This window comes from Sitophilus oryzae, unplaced genomic scaffold (assembly GCF_002938485.1).
Source record: "Sitophilus oryzae breed Bouriz unplaced genomic scaffold, Soryzae_2.0 scaffold_1497_pilon_pilon, whole genome shotgun sequence".
Lineage (NCBI taxonomy): Eukaryota > Metazoa > Arthropoda > Insecta > Coleoptera > Curculionidae > Sitophilus > Sitophilus oryzae.
This window is the reverse complement of record NW_022146166.1, coordinates 53,780-80,331: the sequence shown is the minus strand read 5'-3', so window position 1 is coordinate 80,331 and position 26,552 is coordinate 53,780. Positions and strand designations below refer to the sequence as shown.

The window sequence follows — 26,552 nt, the reverse complement described above, 5'->3', positions numbered from 1 at the left end:
ATTAGCTTATACAGATTTTATAAGAACGACAGTAAGTGGGGTGAACATACGAAAAAAAATATTTGTAATTTCGATTTTTATCAAGCTAAACATAGCATTTATTAAGTTAACGATTTTCTTTTATTAATATTAATGAAAAAACATATCGTGAAATCAAATCAATATACATTGATTTGTTTTTAATGTCCTCACCCATCATAGACACGCAAATTTAATAATCAAAATATTTGTTTATTTACAGTTTGCATGGTTTGATCACTCAAGGCAAAAAAAACTGCGTCATCACGCCTGGGGAAGGACCGTTGATGATAATTTTGGCCAGCTTGCCTTCTTGGTTGGGCCGTATACTTCTTTTACAGCCTCGAAGAATTTACAATAATCATGATGCGCGGCGTACTCTTGAATCTGATTAGCTTTTTGTGACCACCAGTTATCCTTTAGTTGGCGCAGATTTCTTCGAAGCGTGTTGTTGGCTCTGTGTAGCTTTAAAGTTGTCTACCAACCTTGGATTGTGTGGATTTGCAGTGACTGTTTGATGTGCTCTATGCTTTTGTTCCAACAATGTCTCTATATGCGGTCGATTTTCGTTAAACCAGTCTGGTTGTTTCTTTTTCTTGAATTTTCCCTGTATTGCTTCGCTGATTTTATGAATCGCAACCCTTAATTGTGACCAGCCTTGTTCAGCTTCTAAGATTGAGATTGAAGTTATCGGTGGAAGTGATTCTTTGATGGCTTCCCGGAGGGCGTCGGCGGTATCGTTGTTCTCTAGACCCCGTACGTTCAATCTGGCCATGCTGTTTTGCTTTTTACAGTGCGGATGTTTTGGTTTTAACTGGATTTTCATTTTTGAAATTAAAAGTCGATGGTTAATGCCATTCAGCATCTATTCTGGTTTTTGTGAGTCTGACGTCTTTTAGATGCCTCCTTCGAATAATTACGTGGTCCAATTATTGATACCTGATCTGTGATGTTTCCAGATACCTTTAAACTTCTTCTTCAACATGAACCACGTATTGGTGATGCAAAGATTATACTCTGTGCATTTTGTTAATAAGTGTTCGCCGTTGCTATTTACGTTTCCCATATAGAACGGGCAGATCCACAGAAACTGCTCTGTACCAATTAACGGAGCTAATACAGACAAGTCTGGATAGCAAAGAAACAGCAATTTGTGCCTTCTTGGATATTTCGGGGGCGTTTGACAATATACCACATAAGGTGGTCTGGCGATCTCCAGAAACAAGAGGGGTGAACAGAACTATTATTCGCTGGTTTTGGGAAATGCTGTCAACACGAACAGCAGAGGCTCAAATGGGCACCAAAACTGTAGCTGTTAAAACAACGCAAGGAACTCCACAAGGTGGAGTAACCTCCCCTTTGCTGTGGAGCTTGGTGGTGGATGAACTACTAGATGAATTAACTCTAGCGGGAATGCACTGCATTGGGTATGCAGATGACATAGTCATGATCGCTCGGGGGAAACATGAAGGCACCCTGTGTGATATTATCCAAAGAGGACTCCGTATCACTGAGAGATGGTGTAGGACTGTCGGGCTGAGTATCAACTCAGACAAAACCGCGATAATGCCATTCACCAGAAGGCGAAGTCTGAAAAACTTGAAAAGAATCCAACTAGATGGAAAGGAAATACTGCCAACACAGGAAGTTAAATACCTGGGAATAACCCTGGACAGTAAACTCCTGTGGAACAGGCATATTAAGAACACTACCAGCAAAGCCATAAAGGCTCTCATGATATGCAGAAGATGGCCGGAAATAGATGGGGCTGCTTCCCTAACATTTTGCGCTGGATGTATACCATGATAGTAAGACCCATGATTACTTATGGAGCAGTTGCCTGGTACACAAAACTAGAGCAACGGACGGCAAGGCTAAACCTATGCAAAGTCCAGAGACTAACATGCGTTTGCATCACAGGAGCCATGAGAACCTGTCCAACAGCAGCAATGGAGGTCATTCTAGATCTAACACCACTGCACATTGTCATTGGTAGATATGCCAATGCGACATTGATTAGAATGGTCACTAACGGAATTAGTACTGGGAGAATTGTCAGATCAGGGGCTTGGAACACCCTCATAAAGGAAATACCACTCCTGCAACTCCCAGTGGACGATATGCTAAGAACGTACAACTTTGAGAAACATCTCCATGTAGTATTGAGCAATAAAAAGGATTGGAAGAGCGAAACGCTTGCCCAGCAGTTAAAAGACCATACCATAACTTGGTATACTGATGCTTCCAAAACCAATACGGGAACAGGGATCGGAGTGTTTGGGCCGAGAGCTAAATACTCCGAACCAATCGGCACTTACCCTAGTATCCTACAGGCAGAAATCTACGCTATCGAAAGATGCATACAACTTATCTTAGATAGGAACTATCGGAAACAAGAAATAGCCACCTTGTCTGATAGTCAAGCAGCGTTAAAAGCGATCAACTCAGTATCAATCCATTCGAAATTGGTCAAAGAATGCATAGAGAAGCTGAATAAATTAGGCAAAGAAAACAAAGTCCTCCTACACTGGGTGCCTGCTCACCAAGGGATAGAAGGCAATGAAAAAGCAAATAATCTAGCTAGGAAAGGAGCGAACACTCCACTAACTGGACCAGAACCGTTCTGCTTTCCAAGTGGTAACCAACTCAAGAACTTGGAAGATCCCATCCGCAACCTGGAATGGAAATCTTGCAATGGTCTAAGACACTCGAAGAAGTTTCTGAGGGCTTATGATCAAGAAAAATCACAGATCTTCCTGGGTCTGAGTAAGAACAATCTTCGGATTGTCACGGGGTTTTTAACAGGACACTGTCTCCTCAATGAACACCTCAGTAGATTGAAACTAAGAAGAAACGGCGAATGCAGATTCTGTGGGGAAGATGGGGAGACACCAGTACACCTCATCACTGAGTGCGCCGAGACGACAACCATTCGTGCCATGAATTTTGGTACGACTGATATTGGAGATGGAGAACTACCCTCTATAAAACCGTCCCAGATACTGGCTTTTGTCAAAGCCCTGGGACTGTATGATGAGTTATGATTCAAGAAAGGGGGACACAATGGATCTGTAAGGTCGAAGTGATTAACCCCCCTCCCACTCATTCTAAATTCTAAATTCTAAATTACGTTTCCCATTCTAGGTTATCCCAGTACGTCAGGCCATATTTCCTGTTGTTTGCCGACACGGGCATTAAAGTCACCTAACAAGATGATTCGTTCCTGCTTTGGAATTCGTTGGAGAGCATTTTGTAGAGCTTGGTAAAATTTATCCTTATCCTCAATTTTAGCGTCTAGGGTGGGCGCGTAGGCACTAATGATGTTGACGTAAGTTTTGTCTGATATGGGGTACCTTAGGGTCATAAGACGTTCGGAGACACCAATAGGTACTTCTGTTATTCTGGTGGCGATTTCGTTTTTAACTGCAATGCCAACGTCATGAATTCTCCTGTGTATTGCAGGGTGACCCTTCCAAAAGAAGGTGTTATGCTCTTCAGTGAGACTACCTTCATCCGCAAAGGGGGTTTCACTAAGATCGGCAACATCTATATTTAGCCGGCGGAGTTCCTGTAAAACACAAGAACACCTCATCACTGAGTGCGCCGAGACGACAACCATTCGTGCCATCAGGGGCGGATACAGGAATTTATTTTAGGGGGGGAGTCAAAATAAAAAATAATGTAGAATATGCTTTTTAGGGCGCTATTTTTAAACCAAAAGCCTAATATTTTACCCAATTTATAGACTTTAGGGAGGCCCGGGCCCCATGGCCCCCCTCTGTATCCGCCACTGCGTGCCATAAACTTTAGTACGACTGATATCGGAGATGGAGAACTAACCTCTGTGAAACCGTCTCAGATACTAGCTTTTGTCAAAGTCCTGAGACTGTATGATGAGTTATAACTCAAGAAAGAGGGACAAAATTAATCTATAATAATAGTAATAAAACATATAATAAATAATAGTAATAACACACATTAAGAAAAACAATGTAAAGTAACGAATATACAATAAAATTTAGCTGAAATCAAATGAAATACATTTTTAAATTATGAAACAGATAAATTTTTAAAATCCCCCTATTTTCAATCGTACTTTTTAGGTATCTACATATATATTAACGACAGGGTGTGATTGATGAAACGGATATATACAATTTTAATCGGTTTAAATGCTTTCCAGTTGACGATTTTTATTTTTCATTGCATTCGAAAGGATTAAAAACAAAATCATCCCAGTTAAGTTCCGCTACACTTTTTTTTAACTCCTGATTTAATAACAGCGCCGCTGTCGAATTGATGAAATTACAGCTTTTTAAAACTGTTCGAACGAAATATCTTTTTTTGGCAGTACTGCTCACAAAAATGGTTTAAAATTTTATCCGATTTATAGGATTCGCGTTGTTTAAAGCCAAACAAAAACTAAAAGAATTGAAATATTAATTGTTATAAATAAATACTTATGATTAAAACTGAAACACATGAAGGCAAAAATGAAAAATCAAATGGAGTAAAAAGTGAACAAGGCATGATTTAAATCTTTTATATTATTTGGAACGTTTGAAATTGTTTAAAAAATTATTTGTGGCGTTTGAAAAAAATAGCATGTTCTATTCGGAATAAAAATGACTTTTTGTGCCTCGGCTGTATGTCGGACTCGCTAGTATCATTTTTACTCCTAATAAAACAACAATACTTTTTCAGATAAATAATAATTTTTGCGGCATGATTGACAATATAAAAAAGTCATTTTAACGCCTAGGCATAAAAGTAAAGCAGTTTTACACCTAAGCACAAAGTACGAAAATATATTATTAACTTGTTATTAACCCAATATTAAACCATAGATAAAAGAAAATAATCTTCTGTATTAAACTGACATGAAGTGTCAAATTCAACGAGCGTAACCATAGTTTCTCGATATATAATAATTACATACAAGGTATTACATTTAAATATTTTTATATTATTTTAAACGTTTGAAATTGTTTAAAAAATTCTTTGTGGCATTTGAAAAAAAATGGCATATTCTATTCTCGTCACAAAAAGTGTTATTTTTACTCCAATGCCCCCCACTGATTTTTCCACTTTAAAAATGAACATAGAAAAGCATGGGGCTATAAGCCCTATGTTCATAGTTAAAATAAAAGCACGTTATATCCGAGCATATAGTAGGTATCAGAATTTTGTCTGAGAATTTTATATTTATACAGGGTGTTCCTTAACGGCAAGTTAATATTGAAGGGGGCGTTTCTTGGACATATCCTAAGAAAGAAACTTCATGAATATATCCAAAATATTTTAACTTTTGAGATACAGGGCCCTGAAGTAAAATGACTTCCTTTAACGTGCCTTCTAGGTTTTATAATACCCTTGTATAAAGGTTGTTTCTCAAAAGTGGCTCACCCCTATAACTTTTTTATTTTTTCAGATAAAAAAAACGAGATTTGATACATTAGTCTATGACACAATTCAGTATTGATTGACGTATTCAATTGTTTTCGGTCACTTCCTGTTTCAATGGAAATGGCTACAACTTTTGATTTTTAAATAGCACCCTCGGTATTTTTTTACTTAATATTCGATAGAAAATGACACTCTCAACAGAATGACATATCATATCTCAACTTTTGACATTGTAACATGTGGTTCATAACGACAATTTAACTTGTAATACCAAGTGTGTGGTACCTAATTATTCCTAAAAAAATGCTTTTTCCAAATATGCTAATGAGCCTCCCTTGTAAACATTAGGCGATATATATACTCCAGGGTTGTAGTAACTAACGTCGCATCCCCACGCCTAACCGCCTAACCACCTGTTACGGTCAAGAACATCTTCCTCTTCCAAGTTACGGTCCTCCATTGCCCTTCTGATGACCTCATTCCTGGATCTTCTAGGCCGTCCTCTTTACCTTTTTCCAGGAGGTGACCAGCTGTAGATACGGTAGGGCCATCTTTGGTGTTATATGCGTAGCAAGTGTCCAAACCATTTAAGGCCCCTCTGTTCGACTCTATCCACTATTGTCTGCGTGGCATCCATTTTGGCTCTGATTTCCACGTTCCTAACTCTGTCCAGTTTAGATATTCTTGCACTGTGTCTCAAATAGTCCATTTCGAGTGCATTCAAAGCTCGCTTTTGTTCAGCTTTTAAGGTCCAAACTCTTACACCCATAAGTTACTACCGACTCCACTAGGGCTCTTCCAATATGTACTTTTCTGTTTGGTCTTATGTTTTTGTCCCACCAGATGCCATTCAGTGCTCCTATAATCTTCCACCCTTGCTCTATTCTAGCAGATACTTCTGTTTTGTCCAGTCCCTTTCTGGTTATACGTGCCCCCAAATATTTAAACGATTCAACCTGTCTGAGCTTTGCATTGTCAGTAATAAAAATGTCAAATTTATCATCTGAATTGGTCACTAGGTATTCCGTTTTATCAATGTTCATAGTAAGGCCCCATTCCTTGTATGCCGAATTTAACCTGCTCATCATGAATTCAAGGTCGTAAGCATCTTGAGCTATGACCACCTGATCATCGGCAAAATTCAATGTAACCGAACAGTCATCTTCCTACAGGGACGCCCATTCCCCCACACCTCTTCTTCCAGTCCCTAAAAACCACTTCCAAATACAGATTAAATAAAAGAAGGCCTTCCTGTCGAAGGCCTTTAGTTGTAAAAATTACCTCAGACCTGTGTTGTTGTTGTACAGCACCTTATTTAAATTTATGAGACATTCATCCACATCAAGTTGTTCCAGTATGTACCATAGTTTAACTCCGGGGATGGAGTCGTAAGCTTTTTGAAGGTCTACAAAAGCTAGATGCGTATCTTCTTCACGTGAATTCCGTTTTTCTATCAGTTGTTGGATAGTAAATAGATTATCTATATATGAACGCCCTGCAGTAAAGCCACTCTGCTCTTCACTGATTTTGTTGTAAGTAGATATTTCTAACTTATTCCTAATTATTTTTGTGAAAAGTCCGCTGAAAGTGCAATTCACACTAAGACCTCTGTAGTTATTCGGATCTTTTCTCTTCCTTTTTTTATATATAGAAGTGATATAGGCTAACTTGCATTCATTAGGTATTTTATTCCAATCTACACACATCTGCATTAAGTTTGTTATTTTTGTTATAAGTACATTCTCGGCCATATTTTAGCATTTCAGCCATAATACCACCCGGTCCTGGAGCTCTACCGTTTTTCATAGACACCAAGGCTTGTCTAACTTGTCTTCTCGATCGATATGTTTTCTAGCTTCTGTAATAGCGACGGCTTTATCGTTTTGTAAAAACTGTGGTCTTTGTTCTATTAATAGGTTTTCATAGTGTTTTCTCCAATCACTTAAAGATATAGCTCCCGTCCATCATTCACGTGTATTTGATTTCATCCCCTTCAGAGTTCTCCATGCTTCCGTAGATCGTGATCCCCCAATGTAAGTTTCAATTTCATTGCATTATCTTTCCCACATACTATTCTTTTCCTCAGTTACTTGTTGTCGAACTTCCTTTTGTAACTTCTTATATGCTAACCAATTTTCATCTGTTGGATTTCCTAACCAGTTATTATAATTCAGCTTCTTTTCACTTATCTTCTCTTCAAGCTTATCCGTCATCCATATAGGTTGGTTCTTAATTTGCTCCTTATATCCTACAGCTTCCTGCATTTAGACGATCACATTAGACGATCAAATCTATTTTTCCAAAGCTCCTAGATTAAAAATTAGTGTTTTTATCACAGATCTAGATTGAAATTTTAAATATAATTTTTCATATGATATGTCATTCTGTTCAGAGTGTCATTTTCTATCGAATAAAGTAAAAAACTATTGAGAGTGCCGTTTAAAAATCAAAAGTTGTAGCACAGGTTGTAGTCATTTCCGGTGAAACAGGAAGTGGCCGAAAACAATAATTGAATGTGTCAATTAATCCTAATTTAGGTCACCAAATCTCGTTTTTTAATCTGGAAAAATAAAATGGATGGGATTGACTATAATAAAACACAAGGTTGCTAAAATTATCAAACCAAAATACGAAAGTTTCTTAATACACTTTAGTAAACAGTCAAAACGGAGAAATTAGGATTTTTATAAAATGCCAATTGTACTTATATTCAGTTTCTAGTTACTTAATCCTTATTTAATTAACATTACATAGAGGAACATTATTTTTCAAACAGTTCAACAGGTTTTAGCATCAGTGTTATTTGTGTTTTTTTTAACAAGTGTGAACTAATTTAAATCCCAAAACTACCAATCATAATACAAAAGCAAGAGAGATAAATAAATAAAAGTTTAATAACAGCCACAACCAAAAGGTTATTTATAACCAAATTTTAAAACTTTTACTATTTTCTATTATAGTTTTTTTTTTAATTTAATTTGGGAATCTTTAACATGTAAATGTGAAACCCATTTTTTTATTAACAGTGAAATTAAAAGTAATCTATTTTACGCTACGCCTATTGAAATAACTTTTCGCTGTTCGTTCTTAAATAAGTTTTCTGAAAAAAAAACAACATTAATTCTACACTAACACAGGCCAAATACCCGCCAAGGTCAGTTAATCATTACTGATTGATTCGTCAAACCAGAAAAGTTGCACTTTTAATAAAATGCTTTCTAATTAATAAAACAAACCGCAGTTTTGAGTGAAATCACGGCTGAAAAGATGAGATTCGCCAATTCAACCAAATAGAAATGGTTAAATTGTTTTGAAAAAAATATCGGCGTATACAATTATTATTGTCGATTCTGGTAATTTACTTTTACAATGTTACAATAAACACGACCGGAGAATGGAAATTTTTATAATCAAATAATAGTAAATAACGAAATTAAAGAGACAATTTTTGAGATATACAGGGTGGCGCCTCTCATACGCCACGGAAGCTCCAAGGAGAACGGTAGTTTATATCGAGATGAAATTTTGGCAGCATATGTAGGTTAACTGAAAGCATTTTATAAAAATATATAGAATTATAGAGGGTGTCCCCAAAAAAAGTTACACATCAAAGTTTCAATTTTCAATTCAATTTCAATTTTTTTTTTCAATCATTTATTATATACAGGGTGTTTCAAAACAAATGCGAAAAACTTCAGGGGGTGAGTCCTTGTTCAAAATAAAGGATAGTTTGCTTCATAAACGTTGGGTCAAAAGTCAACCATTAGGGAGATATTGCGGTACAAAGATGGCGGAAAAATAATGTTTTTATTTTTTATCTTGAAAACGAAAAGAGATAGACTAATAAAATTTTATGAAAGCATTACTGTTATGAAAACACACTTTCTGGTAATTTTTTCACTTTTTTAAAATGAGTGGAAGGGGTTCAAATAAACTACCCCTATCATTCTTGTTAACGAAATTTAAAGAAAAATCTTATCAAACACATGCAAAAAAATTAATTTGGATAGTTTAGTTTGTTTAGAAACTTTTTTATCTCTTGTATTTTTTTGATAAAACTCACCGATCTGAAATTAAAAAATAAAATGTAAAACATTACATGTCAGGACAAAAAACATTTTCTGATAAAGAATCTAGTGGGCTGCTGTAATTTTTTTAGGAAAAAATCTAGTCGGCCGCTGTTACTTTTTAGGATGTTCCTAATATTATTTTATTTGACATTACTCTACTGCAATACGTTATTATCTAGAAGATTATTATTATCGTTATTATCACTAGATTCTTAATCTAAAAATGTTTTTTGTCTGACATGTAATGCTTTACATTTTATTTTTAATTTCCAATCGGTGAGTTTTATCAAAAACACAGAAGATAAAACAGTTTCTAAACAAACTAAACTATCCGAATTAAAGCATTTGCATGTGTTTGATAAGATTTTTCGTTAAATTTCGTTAACAAGAATGATAGCGGTAGTTTATTTCAACCCCTTCCACTCATTTTAAAAAGTAAAAAATTACATGAAAGTGTGTTTTCATAACAGTAATGCTTCCATAAAATTTCATTAGTCTATCTCTTTTCGTTTTCAAGATAAAAAATAAAAACATTATTTTTCCGCCATCTTTGTACCGCAATATCTCCCTAATGGTTGACTTTTGACCCAACGTTTATGAAGCAAACTACCCTTTATTTTGAACAAGGAATCACCCCCTAAAGTTTTTCGCATTTGTTTTGAAACACCCTGTATAGCTTCGATGTGCAAGTCCCATTTTAACCAGTTGTCTACAAAAAGTCCTAAGAATTTCACAAAGTCCACGACGTAATAATTACTCCTTTCAAAATTATACGTTTGTGCTCGCGCTTTTAATAATTTTCTGATGATGGACATTTCAAGTAATGGAGAACTAAGCAATACCCCGCCTAATTTAATAGATACACACTGATAAAAAAGATACACTTGAACTAAAGTCGTCATCGTTCTTGAAAAAAAAATTAGTGGCAAGAGAATTTATTTTAGCGTAAAAGAAAACATTTTGCTTGAAGAAAAACTCTCTTAACTCAAGAAAACTGGTTCTCTTGAAAAATTCAAGAGAACAACACACTACTTTTTAACAACAAGTTACTTTGTTTTAAGATAATAAGAAAAATACTCTAGGAAGTACTTCATTCAAGAAACATGGCCATTTTTCCAATAGCTAAATACTCTTTTGATGAAAAATAACGACACGCAAAGACGATGACGAAGGACGGTATATACAATCAGTCGGCAGTCCGATCAGTCGTACGTCGCATTTCATAGGTCGCACATCATAGTACGCACGGGTTTTGTTGCTTGGAATTTTCCACTTGGAATTTTGCATAATTTGCTTTTTAAACGCATATCGTATAACAAATTAGTGATCGTTATTAACATGCATTTGTCATTTTTTATGGACAAATTTTAGGATATATGATTCTTTAAAGGAGTTTCTGAAAAAATGGAAATTAGAGCATTTATTTGCTATATTTGAAGGTAAGAGACATTTACCTAATGCACCTATTTAGATAATACCTACGTGACTATAAGAATATAGGTATCGCTTTTTTTATGCAAATAATTACAAAAATTTTAGACTTTCAAGATGTCGCCGTCGTATTTAAAAATTTAAAATGTGACCGAAGCTTATAATTTTAATAATTTATTTGCTTTACTTTGATTAATCGTGATGTATCATTTTTTTTGTAATTTGTAGAGTGATGAACCACCCCAAAAAATACCACGGAGTGAAGAAACAGAAATAACTACTATCGAAGAAAATAATATCACTTTACTTACTACAGACCAGGAAAACCTAAATTTATCAGAAAATAATATATATCGTCATATGCCTGTATATGATATATAGACTTCTCCTAGATCAAAATAAATTTTAGTTGAGTCAATAGTATTCACTATTGGTTTAAGAAAAGTGTCTCTTTAATCAAGAAATGTCCCTTTCCAATCAAGAATTTTTGCATGAATCAAAGAGACTATTGTTCTTGTAGCAAAAACTTCTTTGCATATTCATTTTGGGTCAAGAGTGAAATACTTTGGACAGGTAGATTCTTCTATTCTCTAAAGTATTTTTTTAAAGCTTATGAAAAGATAGTTAATGCTTTGGGCAAAGAAACGTCGTTCTTGGCCCTATTGAAAAGCCCCAATCTTTTGGTCAAAGTCATATTCATTTCGACTGGGAGATCCTTTTTTTCAGTGCAGCGAACGCGGCAAATTTTTTTATTTTCAACAAAAACTGTCAGTTGGATACCGACCTAAGAAATCCAAGGTTTTAACTCGTGAAGAAATCAACCAATTCATAAAAGAGGCAAATGACGAAACCTATTTGATGGTTAAGGTATATTTTTAGTAAAATGTATGTTTTCTTTATTACTGAACATCGTCATCGATTTCCGATATCGAAAGATACAATTTTGATTGTTAAAGTACCCGATACAAAAACAAACATAGACCGAGTCTATACAGTGTCAAATTTGAACTATATTGAGATTTGCCTAAATTCAGCTCTTCGTCCGAGAAATGCTACCAATCGCAGATTGTTTTTAAAATATCAAAATAAAAGATGTGTTAAGCTGCTCTCTTGCTATTGGTAAGATGCCTAGTATGATAGCAAAACCCTTGAAGATGCCAGATTATGAGCCTACACTGGGCATTGTTTCACGGAGGATGGAAATCTTCGACAGTGGCTGAGAGATACGTCGAGGATTCTATCAACCATAAAATTCAAATATCAAATAAAATTTTAGAGTGTCAAATACCGGGATCAAGTACCTCTACATCAAAATTGGATAGTGTCTCAAGTCCCAAAACCCCCATATCTCAAGCAAAGTCAGAACTATCTAGTTTGGGATTAAATATTAGTTCGTGTAATGGTTGTATTATATTAATGATAATATCGTAAATAATAACTAGAATATGCATTAGTGTTAAGTTTGATATTTGTTATTTGTTTATTCTTGAATATTTCGTAATAAATAATTTTTATGATTTAGTTCTTCATTTTCCAAAAATAAGAATTCCAAAATCCCATATAATTTACATGCAGTGTGCGAAATAGGCATTTCGCGCATTACTTCGCGCACCATGTCATGGTAACGTAGCAAAATGAAAAAAGTGTCACTTCGCACATTGCTATCAATTCGCGAACCTTGTCATTTCTGACGTTTGTAGAAAAATGTATTTTAAAGGCCTCATTAAAATTTATTCTAAGGAACATATAAAATACAAAATAAAATCCTCTTTATACTACTTACACTTTAATAGTTACTTTCCAAAGACTAATTAGTATGTCTTTAGTTGTATTCGTTTTCTGTTCGATAAATCGGCGTTAAATCAGTCAGAAAATGAAGAATTAAAGCTTGTTTACGTTCAAATGTCATTATCGCACGATGCACTCAAGTCATATAAACTTCCGGGCACAAAATCTATTTTAGAATTTTATTTAGACTACTGTTTCCTGGCTATTATTTCAAAAGAATGTCCAATTGATAATAACTTAGATGTACTTTGTCAAAATTTATAATATAATAATATGATAATAATTCACAGTTGTGACAATAATGAAAACACAGATTGACATTTGCCTGGTTTTGCATTGTTACCTGTTCAGTTTTAATTTAAAAATAGATGTAGTTTTTCTTAAATTACTAAAGTCGACTTGTCCAAAATTGTTCAAATTTGGTATGCGTATTCGGAATACGGAGACCTTTAAAAAACCTATTTACGCTTTAACTGTAAAATTAATAGAGGAACCAATATTTATAATAAATAATATGTAGATAATATACAGGGTTGTTCACCACATACGAGACGGAGTATTGCAGGTTTATCACACTTAAACCTTACCGTTTTTGAAATAATTTCAATTTTGTGAAATTTCAGTAAAAAAATTAAGCCTTCATTTCTCGAAAGGTATTAAAGGTTTTAATACTAAATATTTACTGAAGTTTATTTACTGGTCAAATATTGTGTTGGAATAATAAAAATTATACTACCTTATACAGAGTGTCCAAAAATTTATATTAAATAATTACGAGTTATAAACGGCAATAAGTTGTTTAATTTAAATGGAACACCCTGTATATTTTAAGAGAATCAGATGAACAATTTAATTGTCTATCAAATTGTATTATACCATTTTTTACCTATCTCTTCAAGTTTTTATAGAAAATGCATTTTTTTATCATTTAGACCTGATTTATCACTATACCCATAGAATATTGACATTTTAGATTATTTTTAAAGATGTAACAAATTTTCAAATAGTACAGATACTAATATTGTCGATATAGTTCGCTTATTTCATTAAAAGATAAAAAAATTGTTTAAATATTTTTTGTTAAAGGGGACCAATTAATATGATCCCAGTATTCAAACTACATTAATTGACCGTTTACGTTGATTAATAATAATTGCTCCAAATACTAAAAGCTGAATTTTGTATGATGTATATTTATATTATTGTATTAGACAGTGTGGTAAAAAGTAACACCTTATAATTTTATTTCATTTTTTGACAAATGCTTATTTATAACAACAGAGACGTTTATTTTCATAACTTATTATTGTATTGATTTCTGAGTCAAATCCACATTTATTTAGAATCATTTATTTATTAATTAAAACAATTAAGTGTGTAATTAACTAATTTTTGGGCGGAAATAATGGTGCTATATTAATAATTAGTAATAATTATTGGTATACTCTTATACAAAGATTTAAATAGATTTATTTCTGTAAACAAATGGGCTTGCAATATTATTATTTTTACCACTTGTATATTTTGTAAATATGTTGATTTAAAAGAATCTAAAATGTCAATATTCCATGGGTACAGTGGTAAATGAGGTCTCAATTATAAGAAAATGCATTTTTTACGTAAACTTGAAGAGATAGGTAAAGAATTATATAACACATTTTGACAGACAATTAAATTGTGCATCTGATTCTCATAAAATATATAGGGTGTCCCATTTAAATTAAACGAGTTATTGCCGTTTAAAGCTAGTAATTATTTGATATACATTTTTGGACACTCTGTATAAGGTAGTATAATTTTTATTATTGCAACACAATATCTGATCAATAAGTAATCTTCAGTAAATATTTAGTATTAAAACCTCTAATACCCTTGAAGAAATGAAGCCTTAAATTTTTTACTGAAATTTCACAAAATTGAAATTATTTCAAAAACGGTAAGGTTTAAGTATGATAAACCTTAATCAAATTTACCTTTATTTCAACCGTAGAATCTAAAAATAGAAAAATATACAGGGTGTTCCATTTAAAAAAAATCAACTATAATATTTTTTACTTATTTGGGATACTCTGTATCTTGTAAAATACTCAGAAACACGATCATGAAGTTTTTTTCGCAAATTTTTTTTTTATAATTTGGAAATTTTTGAAAATTTTTTTTTTAGTTTTTAGTTAAAAAATATAATTCGATTATAATATGGCAACATAGGTAGTAGATTAAATTTACAAGAAATAAAATCCCGAAAAGATCTATCGGTTCTTAAAATTTTAGAAAAAAATCATTTTTTTTGGAAATTTTCAAAGTAAAATATCTCGGTTGTTTTAGATTTATTAGAAAAACGGTAAAGAGAAAATATGTTTCTTTTATCGAGATCTACCAGCCCTGAAAATATTTGAACTTATTTAAGACTCACCCTGTATAGGTAAATTTAGATTTTGAATTTAGAATGAGTGGGAGGGGGGTTAATCACTTCGACCTTACAGATCCATTGTGTCCCCCTTTCTTGAATCATAACTCATCATACAGTCCCAGGGCTTTGACAAAAGCCAGTATCTGGGACGGTTTTATAGAGGGTAGTTCTCCATCTTCAATATCAGTCGTACCAAAATTCATGGCACGAATGGTTGTCGTCTCGGCGCACTCAGTGATGAGGTGTACTGGTGTTTCCCCATCTTCCCCACAGAATCTGCATTCGCCGTTTCTTCTTAGTTTCAATCTACTGAGGTGTTCATTGAGGAGACAGTGTCCTGTTAAAACCCCGTGGCAATCCGAAGATTGTTCTTACTCAGACCCAGGAAGATCTGTGATTTTTCTTGATCATAAGCCCTCAGAAACTTCTTCGAGAGTGTCTTAGACCATTGCAAGATTTCCATTCCAGGTTGCGGATGGAATCTTCCAAGTTCTTGAGTTCCGCCTTGAGTTGGTTACCACTTGGAAAGCAGAACGGTTCTGGTCCAGTTAGTGGAGTGTTCGCTCCTTTCCTAGCTAGATTATTTGCTTTTTCATTGCCTTCTATCCCTTGGTGAGCAGGCACCCAGTGTAGGAGGACTTTTGTTTTCTTTGCCTAATTTATTCAGCTTCTCTGCATTCTTTGACCAATTTCGAATTGATTGATACTGAGTTGATCGCCTTTAACACTGCTTGACTATCACACACGATGGCTATTTCTTGTTTCCGATAGTTCCTATCTAAGATAAGTTGTACGCATCTCTCGATAGCGTAGATTTCTGCCTGTAGGATACTAGGGTAAGTGCCCATTGGTTCCGAGTAATTAGCTCTCGGCCCAAACACTCCGATCCCTGTTCCCGTATTGGTTTTGGAAGCATCAGTATACCAAGTTATGGTATGGTCTTTTAACTGCTGGGCAAGCGTTTCGCTCTTCCAATCCTTCTTATTGCTCAATACTACATTGACATGTTTGTCAAAGTTGTACGTTCTTGGCATATCGTCCACTGTATAGGTAAAACATAATATATAAATTTGCCTGGGATTTCTTATGTTCCTAACGACGATTCACCACCCGGTATATTTTCTTAAGTGATAATTAATATCACTCATTATATTCCACAGTGTGCGCTTATATCATAATTAATAAATTGTGCATATAATCAAGTGAATATGTGCTGAACCCCAAAAACCTATCGATATGACGTACAAAGCCGGCAATACAAAGTTTGCAAATTGCACAACACAAATGCAATAATTAGTTTGCTATAATTTTAATGATGACAGCGACTATCCGAGAATTTTAATTACTAACGGTATTAATGAAATCGAAATATAGTTATAGTTATACAATTTTAGCAAATATTTATGTCCTCAATAATACATAAATCATTAAGATTTATTGTGTAGTATTAATTTGTCTCATAAATACTCAGTTGATATTATTGATAATTATGTTATAATTTTAGAATTCTGTTCAGTATAAATAAATAAAACAAAAAAAAACGCTTTAACGTTTCAACCCTCAATTGACGTGGTGGGGTCCAGCGGACCCCAAGCACTATTTAAACCTCTGTAAAATATTTACGTTTAAGAATTAGGCCTGGCCGCGCCATTTACCTTTAAGCAAAGATATTTAAACTCGAGAGATACAATGATCCATTCATAAAACGCTCTAAAGCTTCATCACACATTGGTTTGCGAAAATCAACGAGTGCAAGAGAGAATTGATAGAGAAGGAAATAGGGGTATCTGCTCGATGGCAACAATGTAGTTGTGTACAAAGATTAGGCGTTTGAGGTCAATTTCCAGTGGCGTGCCGATCGACCGACAGTATTTTAAGGAAATTAAAATAATTGTTGAATAAATTAAAATAAAATAATAATAAAATTTTCATCGTACATATTTGTCGCATTGTAAAAAAATAAGTCGAGGGAGGATAGTGAAATAAAATAAAAACCGGCATAATTTTCTGTAATAAGATGGCTTTTCACATAAGAATAACGATTAAAAAATTAATAAGCGTTCTTTACTTTATTTTATTAAATAAAATATCAAATTTTAGGTGTATTAGTAATGCAGTTTCAATATCTTTTTCCAAACCTTGTTCGTCTCCGGCGTAATAACACAATATTTTATATATAAAATAATATAAACTTTATTATTATATACCTATATGAATTTTACAACTACAATAAAAAACAGTGAATAAAATTTAAAATGTGCGTTATTATTTTTATTAGTTCACAATTGTTCATTAATGAGGGAATAAGAAGTAAGAAAATTCAAAATGTATTTACCTTAACTTTCATTTTAGGGATGTTTCAAACACAGTAAATCAGAACTGAAAATATAAGATGTATATTATACCGTATGATCGAATAAAAACAGCGTCAGCGATGGCTATGAAATGAAGATCGCTATCATTTTATATGTAAATTTATATAGGAAATGCCATCGATCGTCATTTCCGGCACATCAATATTTGTTACCGTTTCGTAGTTACGGGGTGTTTTTCAAAAATGTGCATTTTTAACAAATCGCTGTACCTTTTTTGCTATGGAAAATTTTGCATTTCTATGAAAATATTTCCAAAGCATCTTTTTACGTAGAATTTAATGGTTTAAGTATAATTTTTTTAAAATTAATAATTTAAGAGTTATCAACAGACAAATTGATTTTTTATTTGGGACACCCTCTATATTTTCAATTAACTGAAAATAATTTGAAATTACCTTTCCAAAAATATAGCACACTTGATATTTTGTTATAATCCCCTTCGAAATACAGAATTTTTAAAAGTTCGCCACTTTTAACTAGTAGGCTTTGGACCCCTTATTGATGATATGCCCTTAATGGAACTCGAAAACATATTTATATATAAGACGACGCACCGCCTCTGAACGCTGAAGTTATCAGCAAATTTTTGCAGCCAATTTCAAGAATAATTGAATAGCTAACCAAGATCCCAGCCGTTGGGCGTCGAGGCCGCCTGACTTAGTGCCAATGGATCTAATCCTATGGATGGATATATTTGCGGAAGAATAAAGGTTCCTTATTCTTCCGTATAATCTAGACAAGAATTAGAAATACTTAGCAGTTATGAGAGGATATCTTTGACCCCTACTGAGTTAATGAATTCCGCGAGAAATGTTCAAAAGCTGCCCCGTCTGTCCATAACAGTAGACGGTTGATATGTTGAACACCTGTAGCAAAATCTCATGTCTTGATTTGCTATTCATTTTTATTGTTATTAGATATAGTTTAAATGTTTGATGTTGGTTAAATATATTTTAAATTGTTATAAAATTCTGCATCTCTCATAGCAAAAAATATTATTTTCGTTTTAATTGATGTCCACAGCTAGAATTTTTTTGCATTACAGCCGGTGCCGTTCAAAGCCTACTTATTTAAAGTGGGCGAATTTTTATATACTCTATATCTCGAAGAGGAATAGAGCAAAATATCAAGTGTGTTATATTTTTGGAAAGGTAATTTTAAATTCTTCTCAATAAATTAAAAATATACAGGGTGTCCCATATAAAAAAAATCAAATTTTCTGTTGATAATTCTTAAATTATTAATTTTAAAAAACCCTGTACACTCAAGGTTTGCAGTTTTGTTGAAAATAATTTATGTTTATTACTTTAACTTCACATTTCAGTTGTTTGTACTTTTAATAATACGGTAAAATCATAAAATATATATGTTTTTAATTTCTATGAGTTTCTTAGCCAAGTTATATTTCTGTTGTCAAAAATTGCTAAAAATGCGTTTTACTTTATTTTTGTGTCCGTTCTTATTAATTTGTTGAAAATTAATGAAATTGTTTGTTCACAAGTTTAAATATATTGTAAACAATGTTAAAATAACAAGCTTTTTACAAAATCTCTTCATCATATAACCCCAGCACGCCATAAGCGTTACAAAAATTCACCACGCCAATTGAGGGTAATAAAATAAGTAAACAAAAAAAATTAAAAAAATAAATATTTTTTGCTTAAATTTTGAGAACCACTGGATTTTTGCTGGATTTTCTTTCTTGTAAATTTAATCTACTACCTATGTTGCCATATTAACAAGAAAATATGTTTTTAACCAGAAATTAAAAAAATTCCCCAAAAAAATCCAAATTTCCGAAAAAAAATGTCCGTGAAAACAGCCTCATAAACGTGTTTCGGGGGTTGAAATATACTACCTCTAAACATATTTGCACTTATTTAAGACTCACCCCGTATATTGTCTGTGATAATTTTTAAATCAACCAATGCCGGGCAATGCCAAAAACAAAGGTTAGTCAAACAATTAAGCGGGAAAAAAATCTACTATTCCAATGTCATTGAAGTTTAAAAATAATATTAAACTGCGATGGAGTTACTTCAAAATAAAAGCAGAACAGATAAGAGAGAACATTTTTATCTAAATATAAATAGCCTATATAAAGATCGGATATTTATTATTTTTTAGTTTAAAGCCACCTAATAAAATAAGTTAATAAATAAATTTAGGTAACCTGGTTTGCTGCAAGCAAAAGCAACATCAAAAAATTACCGCATAGGTATAAATTAAACTATATTTGGTACCGATTAAACTTTTAGTTACGTAATCGAGAGCGCGATTTTTAAATTCATTTTTGCCAACCATGGACATATTCGGCGCCGGGCTGACTAACTGGAATTTAAATTTTCCGCTGCGGATTCAGGTGGTAGCTCTGCTGTAAAAAAAGTCAAGTTGCTACATTAATATATTTATTTCATGACATTGTCATTGGTTTTGACACTTTAGTTTTGTACTACGAGTGTTTGGTTTAAATGAATTGTCTTGTGATACTTTAAGTACAGATTATACAGACTATAAACTTTGTTTTTTCTTTATTGTTTTTCGTGGTTCCAATTTTCGGAATCGAGCACTAGTTAGGTTACTAGTTTGCGCACATAGCATGCCCACTTATGGCCTCTAAAATTGTGCACAGCGGCTGACCGGCACAATTATTAGAGAGATATCGGAAAACCGAATAGCGTCATGTAGTATTTACGCGTACCTTATCATGGTTACGATATGCGCGAGTCAATATTTAACGCAACACCCGCTAATAACGTTACCGCCTGACGTAATTTGCGGATCAATTACACCAAATTTATTTCTAAATAACGTTTAAAAATTGCTTAAATGGGCATGTGCGGGTATTTGACAACCGGGACCGGCCGGCGAGATCTTTTATTTTAGGTTATGTTTGAATTGTTTTGAATTATTACTTTTAGGTAATTTGATATTTAAGTAGCGGGGATTAGTTTTAATTAAATAAATATGGCTCAAAATATGGATTCCACCTCTTCCAATATTAAAGAACCTATAAAGAGACTTAGGTTTACAGCAGATGACTTAGCCCTTCTAAGATAATTTGTTGCCCTAAACCCATTGGCAGACGTTGACCAATAAAGCACTGGAAATAAGCACTTTAACCCTTTTGTTTTAAAATACCTAGTAAACAAAACAATTTCAAAGTTTTAAATTCAAAGTTAGGTTAAGTTTAAATAGCGGACGCGACGCGAACAGAATTCTTTCCGATCCGATAACTATAAATGAAGAGAGTTAATACCACTTCACGTAAAGGAAATAACACCTGGCCTTATTAACGTCCATGCACGCTATTCGGTTTAGCGATATCTCTCTATTACGTTGTTTATTGTTATTTTAAGCGAGTTTATTTTTGCGCACAGGAAATTTTACTCGTTTGCACATCGTCATAAAAAACAATTTTCGTACCACGAATTAGGGGCAAGATTTTTATCTGTATACATATAGGATACCTAATCTGTGCTTTAAGCTTAAACATTTTTACTAGCAGACCTTGCAGTCGAAAATTGTTCTTTTTAAAACCTCTTTTAGTGCGAAGTATACAAGAAAACTTAATAGCCGTAAAAAACTCATCAACTATATTAGAATATTATGAACGGTAAAGTGGTAGTAATGGCTCTTTATATTCCTTAAACGCTGTTAAGCAGGTGAGGTTTATTGATGTAAATAATAACTGTTTATATATTTATAATTTATTTATATTTGTCTCCTAAAATATTTTGATTAAAAGAAAATATATCAAAGTGGGCAACGCTGTGCCGATCAAACTTAATCACGTGTCTAAAAGTTTATTTGCTATGAACTATACATTCTTACGAGGTTACTATTAGCGTCAAAAAAGTAATATTAAATGGGTCTAATATTGAATTTAAATAATTATAAATGAAAATGCAAATATTAATTTTTATATGAATTATTTAAATTTATATTTTGTAGTTGTAACATTAAATGAGAACTTATAAACCATTGGTATTTAGTTATAAATCACTCTTATGTTATAAACAATAACAATAAAACGTTAACTTATCTCCTCAGTCGTAAACGAAATCAGTCGCATCTACTTAAACAATTTTATCTTAATACAAATAAGACATGAATTAAAAGTATATCGAAATTATCCTGGTTTATTTTAAATCATATTTATACCGGGTGCGTCTCAAAAGCGGCTCACCCCTATAACTTTTTTATTTTCTCTATTAAAAAAACGAGTTTTGGTGTGTTAGTATATGGCATGAATTAGGATTGATTGACGTATTCAATTATTTTCGGTCACTTCCTGTTTCACCGGAAATGACTATAACTTTTGATTTTTAAATGGCACACTCTGTATATTTCTACTTTATTCGATTGCAAATGATATTCTGAATAGAGTGACGTATCATATGTAAAGTTTTGGCATTTTCGCATATGGTTAATTTGAAATTATAAAATTTGACTCGGAATAGCAAGTGTGTGGTATCAAATTATCCGTGAAAAAATTCTTTTTCCAAATTTGATAATGATCCACTCTCGTTCCATTTGAAAAAATTGAGAAATGATTAAAAATACGATTTGGGCGTTTTTTTACCGACCAGGACAAGACACTAAAAACATTAGACGATCAAATATATTTTTCTAAGGTTCCTTGATTAAAAATTAATGTTTTTAACATAGCCATAGCACCCTAGATTGAAATATAAAATACGATTTTTTTTAAAGCTCAAACGTCAAAAGTTGACATATAATATGTCATTCTATTCAGAATGTCATTTTCTATCGAATAAAGTGAAACAATACCGAGGGTGCCATTTAAAAATCAAAAGTAGTAGTCATTTCCGGTGAAACAGGAAATGACCAAAAACAATTGAATACGTCAATCAGTCCTAATTTATGTCATATACTAACGTACCAAATCTCGTTTTTTTATCTGAAAATATATAAAAGTTATAGGGGGTAAGCCACTTTTGAGGCGCACCCGGTATAAAATGGGTATAAACAGTGAAAGAAGAGGTAACAGTTGCATATACGGTTTTTGGCTATTTTTGTATTTTATGGAAAAAAATTATATACCCACATACTATTGACCTTAGAGATTGCAAATATGCTGGGGGAGAAGAGAAATTGTGTTTCTTTGAGTATTTTTTCAACCAAACAATTAATTGTAACATTAATTTATTTCTATTATTACTTCCTTCTTTATTATTATTTTATTGTTTATTTGTTTTCGCCCCTTCCTTTTTCACTAATTTACTACGACATAAACATTATAATATAATAAAATAATATTATTGTTTAATTTTAATATTTCTTAATATATCGAATTTATAAAATACAATAATAAAGTAAACTAAGGCAAAGTTTCCTGATAAAACTCTATCATCAATACTCAGCTTAACAGGTGTTCGGGGTGACAAAAATTAAGTACAGTTCATACCAAATCAACTTTTAGTCACGTGATTAAACTTGACCGGCACACCGTTGTCCACTTTTATATATTTTCTTTTAATCAAAATATTTTAGAAAACAAAAATAAATTAATTATAAATATATAAACAGTTATTATTTACATCAACAAAACTCACCTTAACAGCACTTAAAGGACATTAAGGGCCATTACTACCGCTTTCCTGTTCAAAATATCTTAATAAAGTTGCGATTAGTTTTTTTTACGACTATGAAGCTATCTTGTACAGGGTGGGTCAAATTCGACGCTTTTAAATGGAAACAACCTTTTCTATAGGAGATAGACAAAAACTAATATCGGTGTCTGGAGCTCAATTTTTGTCAAAAACATGACGGTGAAAACCGCATATCGATATCTGTTACCGTTTCGAAGTTACGGGGTGTTTTTCGAAAATATGCATTTTTAACAAATCGCTGTAAAATTTTTGCTATGGAAAATTTTGTATTTTTATGAAAACATTTCCAAAGCACCTTTTTACGTAGAATTTAATGGTTTACGTATAATTTTTTTAAAATTAATAATTTAAGAATTATCAACAGAAAATTTGATTTTTTATATGGGACACCCTATATATTTTTAATTTATTGAAAAGAATTTAAAATTACCTTTCCAAAAATATAACATACTTGATATTTTGCTCGATTCCTCTTCGAGATATAGAGTATATAAAAATTCCCCCGCTTTAAATAAGTAGGCTTTGGACCCCTTTTATTGATGATAATATGTCCTTAATGGAACTCGAAAACATATTTTTCCAGCAAGACGACGCACCGCCTCTGAACGCTGAAGTTATCAGCAAATTTCTGCAGTCAATTTCAAGAATAATTGAATAGCTGACCAAGAACCCAGCCGCTGGCCTGACTTAGTGCCCATGGATCTAATCTTATGGATATATTTGCGGAAGAATAAAGGTTCCTTATTCTTCTGTATAATCTAGACAAGAATTAGAAATACTTAGCAGTTATGAGAGGGTATCTTTCACCCCCACTAGGTTAATGAATTCCGCAAGAAATGTTCAAAAACTGCCCCGTCTGTCCATAACAGAAGACGGTCGATATGTCGAACACCTGTAGCAAAATCTCATGTCCTGGTTTGCTATTTATTTTTATTGTTGAGATATAGTTTAAATGTGTTGATGTTGGTTAAATATATTTTAAATTGTTATAAAATTCTGCATCTCTCATAGTAAATATTATTTTCGTTTTAATTGATGCTCACAGCTAGAATTTTTTTGCATTACAGCTGGTTGAAAAGCCTACTTATTTAAAGCGGGCGAATTTTTATATACTCTATATCTCGAAGAGGAATCGAGCAAAATATCAAGTGTGTTATATTTTTGGAAAGGTAATTTTAAATTCTTTTCAATAAATTAAAAATATACAGGGTATCCCATATAAAAAATCAATTTTTCTGTTGATAACTCTTAAATTATTAATTTTAAAAAAATTACACTTAAACAATTAAATTCTACGTAAAAAGATGCTTTGGAAATGTTTTCATAGAAATACAAAATTTTCCATAGCAAAAAAGTTACAGCGATTTGTTAAAAATGCACATTTTTGAAAAACACCCCGTAACTCCGAAACGGTAACAGATATTGATGTGCGGTTTTCACCATCATGTTTTTGATGAAAATTGAGCTCCAGACACCGATATTAGTTTTCGTCTCTCTCCTATAGAAAAGGGTGTTTCCATTTAAAAGCGTCGAATTTGACCCACCCTGTACACTTTTCTCTAAAAGAAGTTCTAAAAAGAAAAATGTTCGACTGCAAGGTAAACATTTTCAAGCTTTAAAGTATCACAACACTATTTTTTTAAACCAAAAACTGGCGTAATACAAAACTAAAGTGTCAAAACGAATGAAAATGTCAGGAAATAAATAAATAAATGCGGCAACTTGACATTTTTTACAGCAGAGCAACCACCTGAATCCCCAGCGCGAAATTTAAATTCCAGTTAGACAGCACGGCGCCAAATATGTCCATGGTTGGCAACAATGAATTTAAAAATCGCGCCCTCAATTACGTAACTAAAAGTTTAATTGATATGAAATATACAAAGAAAGTTTGTTTTAAGTTTAACAGAGCAAAGTCTGTGAACTTAAACCGCAGGTCTTTTTTCATATTTCTTAGTTTAATTTAATTCTTTAATGTTAAATTTTAATAATAAATGTTTAAAACAACGTACCTGAATCCAAATCATGTTTCCAGCTAACAATAATATCCAGAAAAAATAAAAAGACACAAAAAACACTTCAAGGTATCTAACACACCAAAATATCAATTGTTTAATTCAAATCTCCCGCTTAATTTCGTACGTGAATCGAACGAAACTATAAACAAAAACAAACCTCGCTCCTGATCGTCTTCGATATCGCGACTTCTGCCCGAAGTCCGCGGCGTTTTTCGATAATAGCCCCGTTCGCTAGCCGGCACACGACTGACTGACAACACTGAATATTCAGCTGTTGGAGCGTCCGTCGCGTGCGTACGGGGCCTGATAACGGCGGCAGCGTCGAAATTTAATACCGCCGTCGCGACGCGCAGCGCCGGTGTCTCCGATACTTCGACTCCCCCGCAAAAGTTTATTTTCGAAAAAGACGTAGCGCCTATTTTGCGAGAGTCGTCGTGTTTCAAAGTTGTTTGTCTCGGTGTGATGTTGGTTGATTTGGCTGGCCTCGTGGTTGGGATAGGTTATGGATGTTAAATAACACATACAACTTAACAAGTATAGCTAGAGACGTGAGAAATATAAAATAACACGCCACCGGTGCTATCCCCAAGTCTCTTCCTATATTTGTTCAACTGTACTAGGATTCTTCACGAACTTCCATTATCTTTATCAGTGGCGGCTAGTGGTCATTTTTGTAGGGAGGTCAATATCTAAAAATATTGCGTCAATTTTTTTAAGACGCGCCCAAATTTAATAATTGGTTTCTTACAAGATACTTGTAAGAGATCAATTATTAATTAACGGATAATAAATCTAAAAATAAATACTAACCCCCGGTGTTTTCAGGTAAGGATAGCGTGTTATAATCTGCCAGATATATTTTATTTGACGGATAGCAGAAAAACGCGTATCTTCACCTATAGATAACAGTATCTATTGGATAAATTAAACTTATCTCCCAGATATCCTATCTGGCGCCCGAACTGCCAAATAGTGCTTTATTTGTCGGATAAAAATTTGACGCATGAGCAAAGGCATGAGGAGATATTGATTTTATTTGATATTTGACAAAATTACTGAACATAACCAAGACATTGTTCTTATTGAAGATTTCGTTTATTCCAATAAATTCGATTTTAGATTATTTGGAAAAGACTTACCTATTCTGAATATGTAGACTATAATCATTTTAGAACGTATGGGGTATAAACACCAATAAACACATTGAAATGGTGCAAAAAACTATTGTTGCTAGTGCCGGACTTTATAAGGACTGTTAAAATAAAGAGAGTCTCTGTTCTGTTAGAGCATCAGAACGAAGAGAATGCATTAAGTTAGGATAATAGTGATAAAACAGTAACTTATAAATTATTTTATTTAAATCCATTCAATTATAAACCATTACTACATATTATATAAAA

At 33.0% G+C, this 26,552-nt stretch overlaps 3 protein-coding genes across 3 annotated transcripts in view; all 3 read right to left on the bottom strand.

The window, feature by feature from the left end:
* Nucleotides 1-25,525, bottom strand: part of LOC115877688 (extracellular serine/threonine protein CG31145) — a 418,713-nt gene extending 393,188 nt beyond the window's left edge. Inside the window, exon 1 of the mRNA XM_030893955.1 lies at nucleotides 25,147-25,525. The gene's annotated coding sequence lies outside the window, so the exon portion shown is untranslated. The remainder of the gene's footprint in view (nucleotides 1-25,146) is intronic.
* Nucleotides 6,162-6,509, bottom strand: LOC115877685. Its single transcript, XM_030893952.1, has one exon. It carries the CDS (start codon nucleotides 6,507-6,509, stop codon nucleotides 6,162-6,164), a length of 348 nt encoding a protein of 115 aa, XP_030749812.1.
* LOC115877684 lies at nucleotides 6,702-7,175 on the bottom strand. The gene has a single exon (XM_030893951.1). It carries the CDS (start codon nucleotides 7,173-7,175, stop codon nucleotides 6,702-6,704), a length of 474 nt encoding a protein of 157 aa, XP_030749811.1.
* Nucleotides 25,526-26,552: the final 1,027 nt, after the last annotated feature.

What these genes read in the sequence shown, in the direction of transcription:
- LOC115877685 (XM_030893952.1), bottom strand. Translation starts at nt 6,509, where the DNA reads ATGAGCAGGTTAAATTCGGCATACAAGGAATGGGGCCTTACTATGAAC.
- LOC115877684 (XM_030893951.1), bottom strand. Translation starts at nt 7,175, where the DNA reads ATGGCCGAGAATGTACTTATAACAAAAATAACAAACTTAATGCAGATG.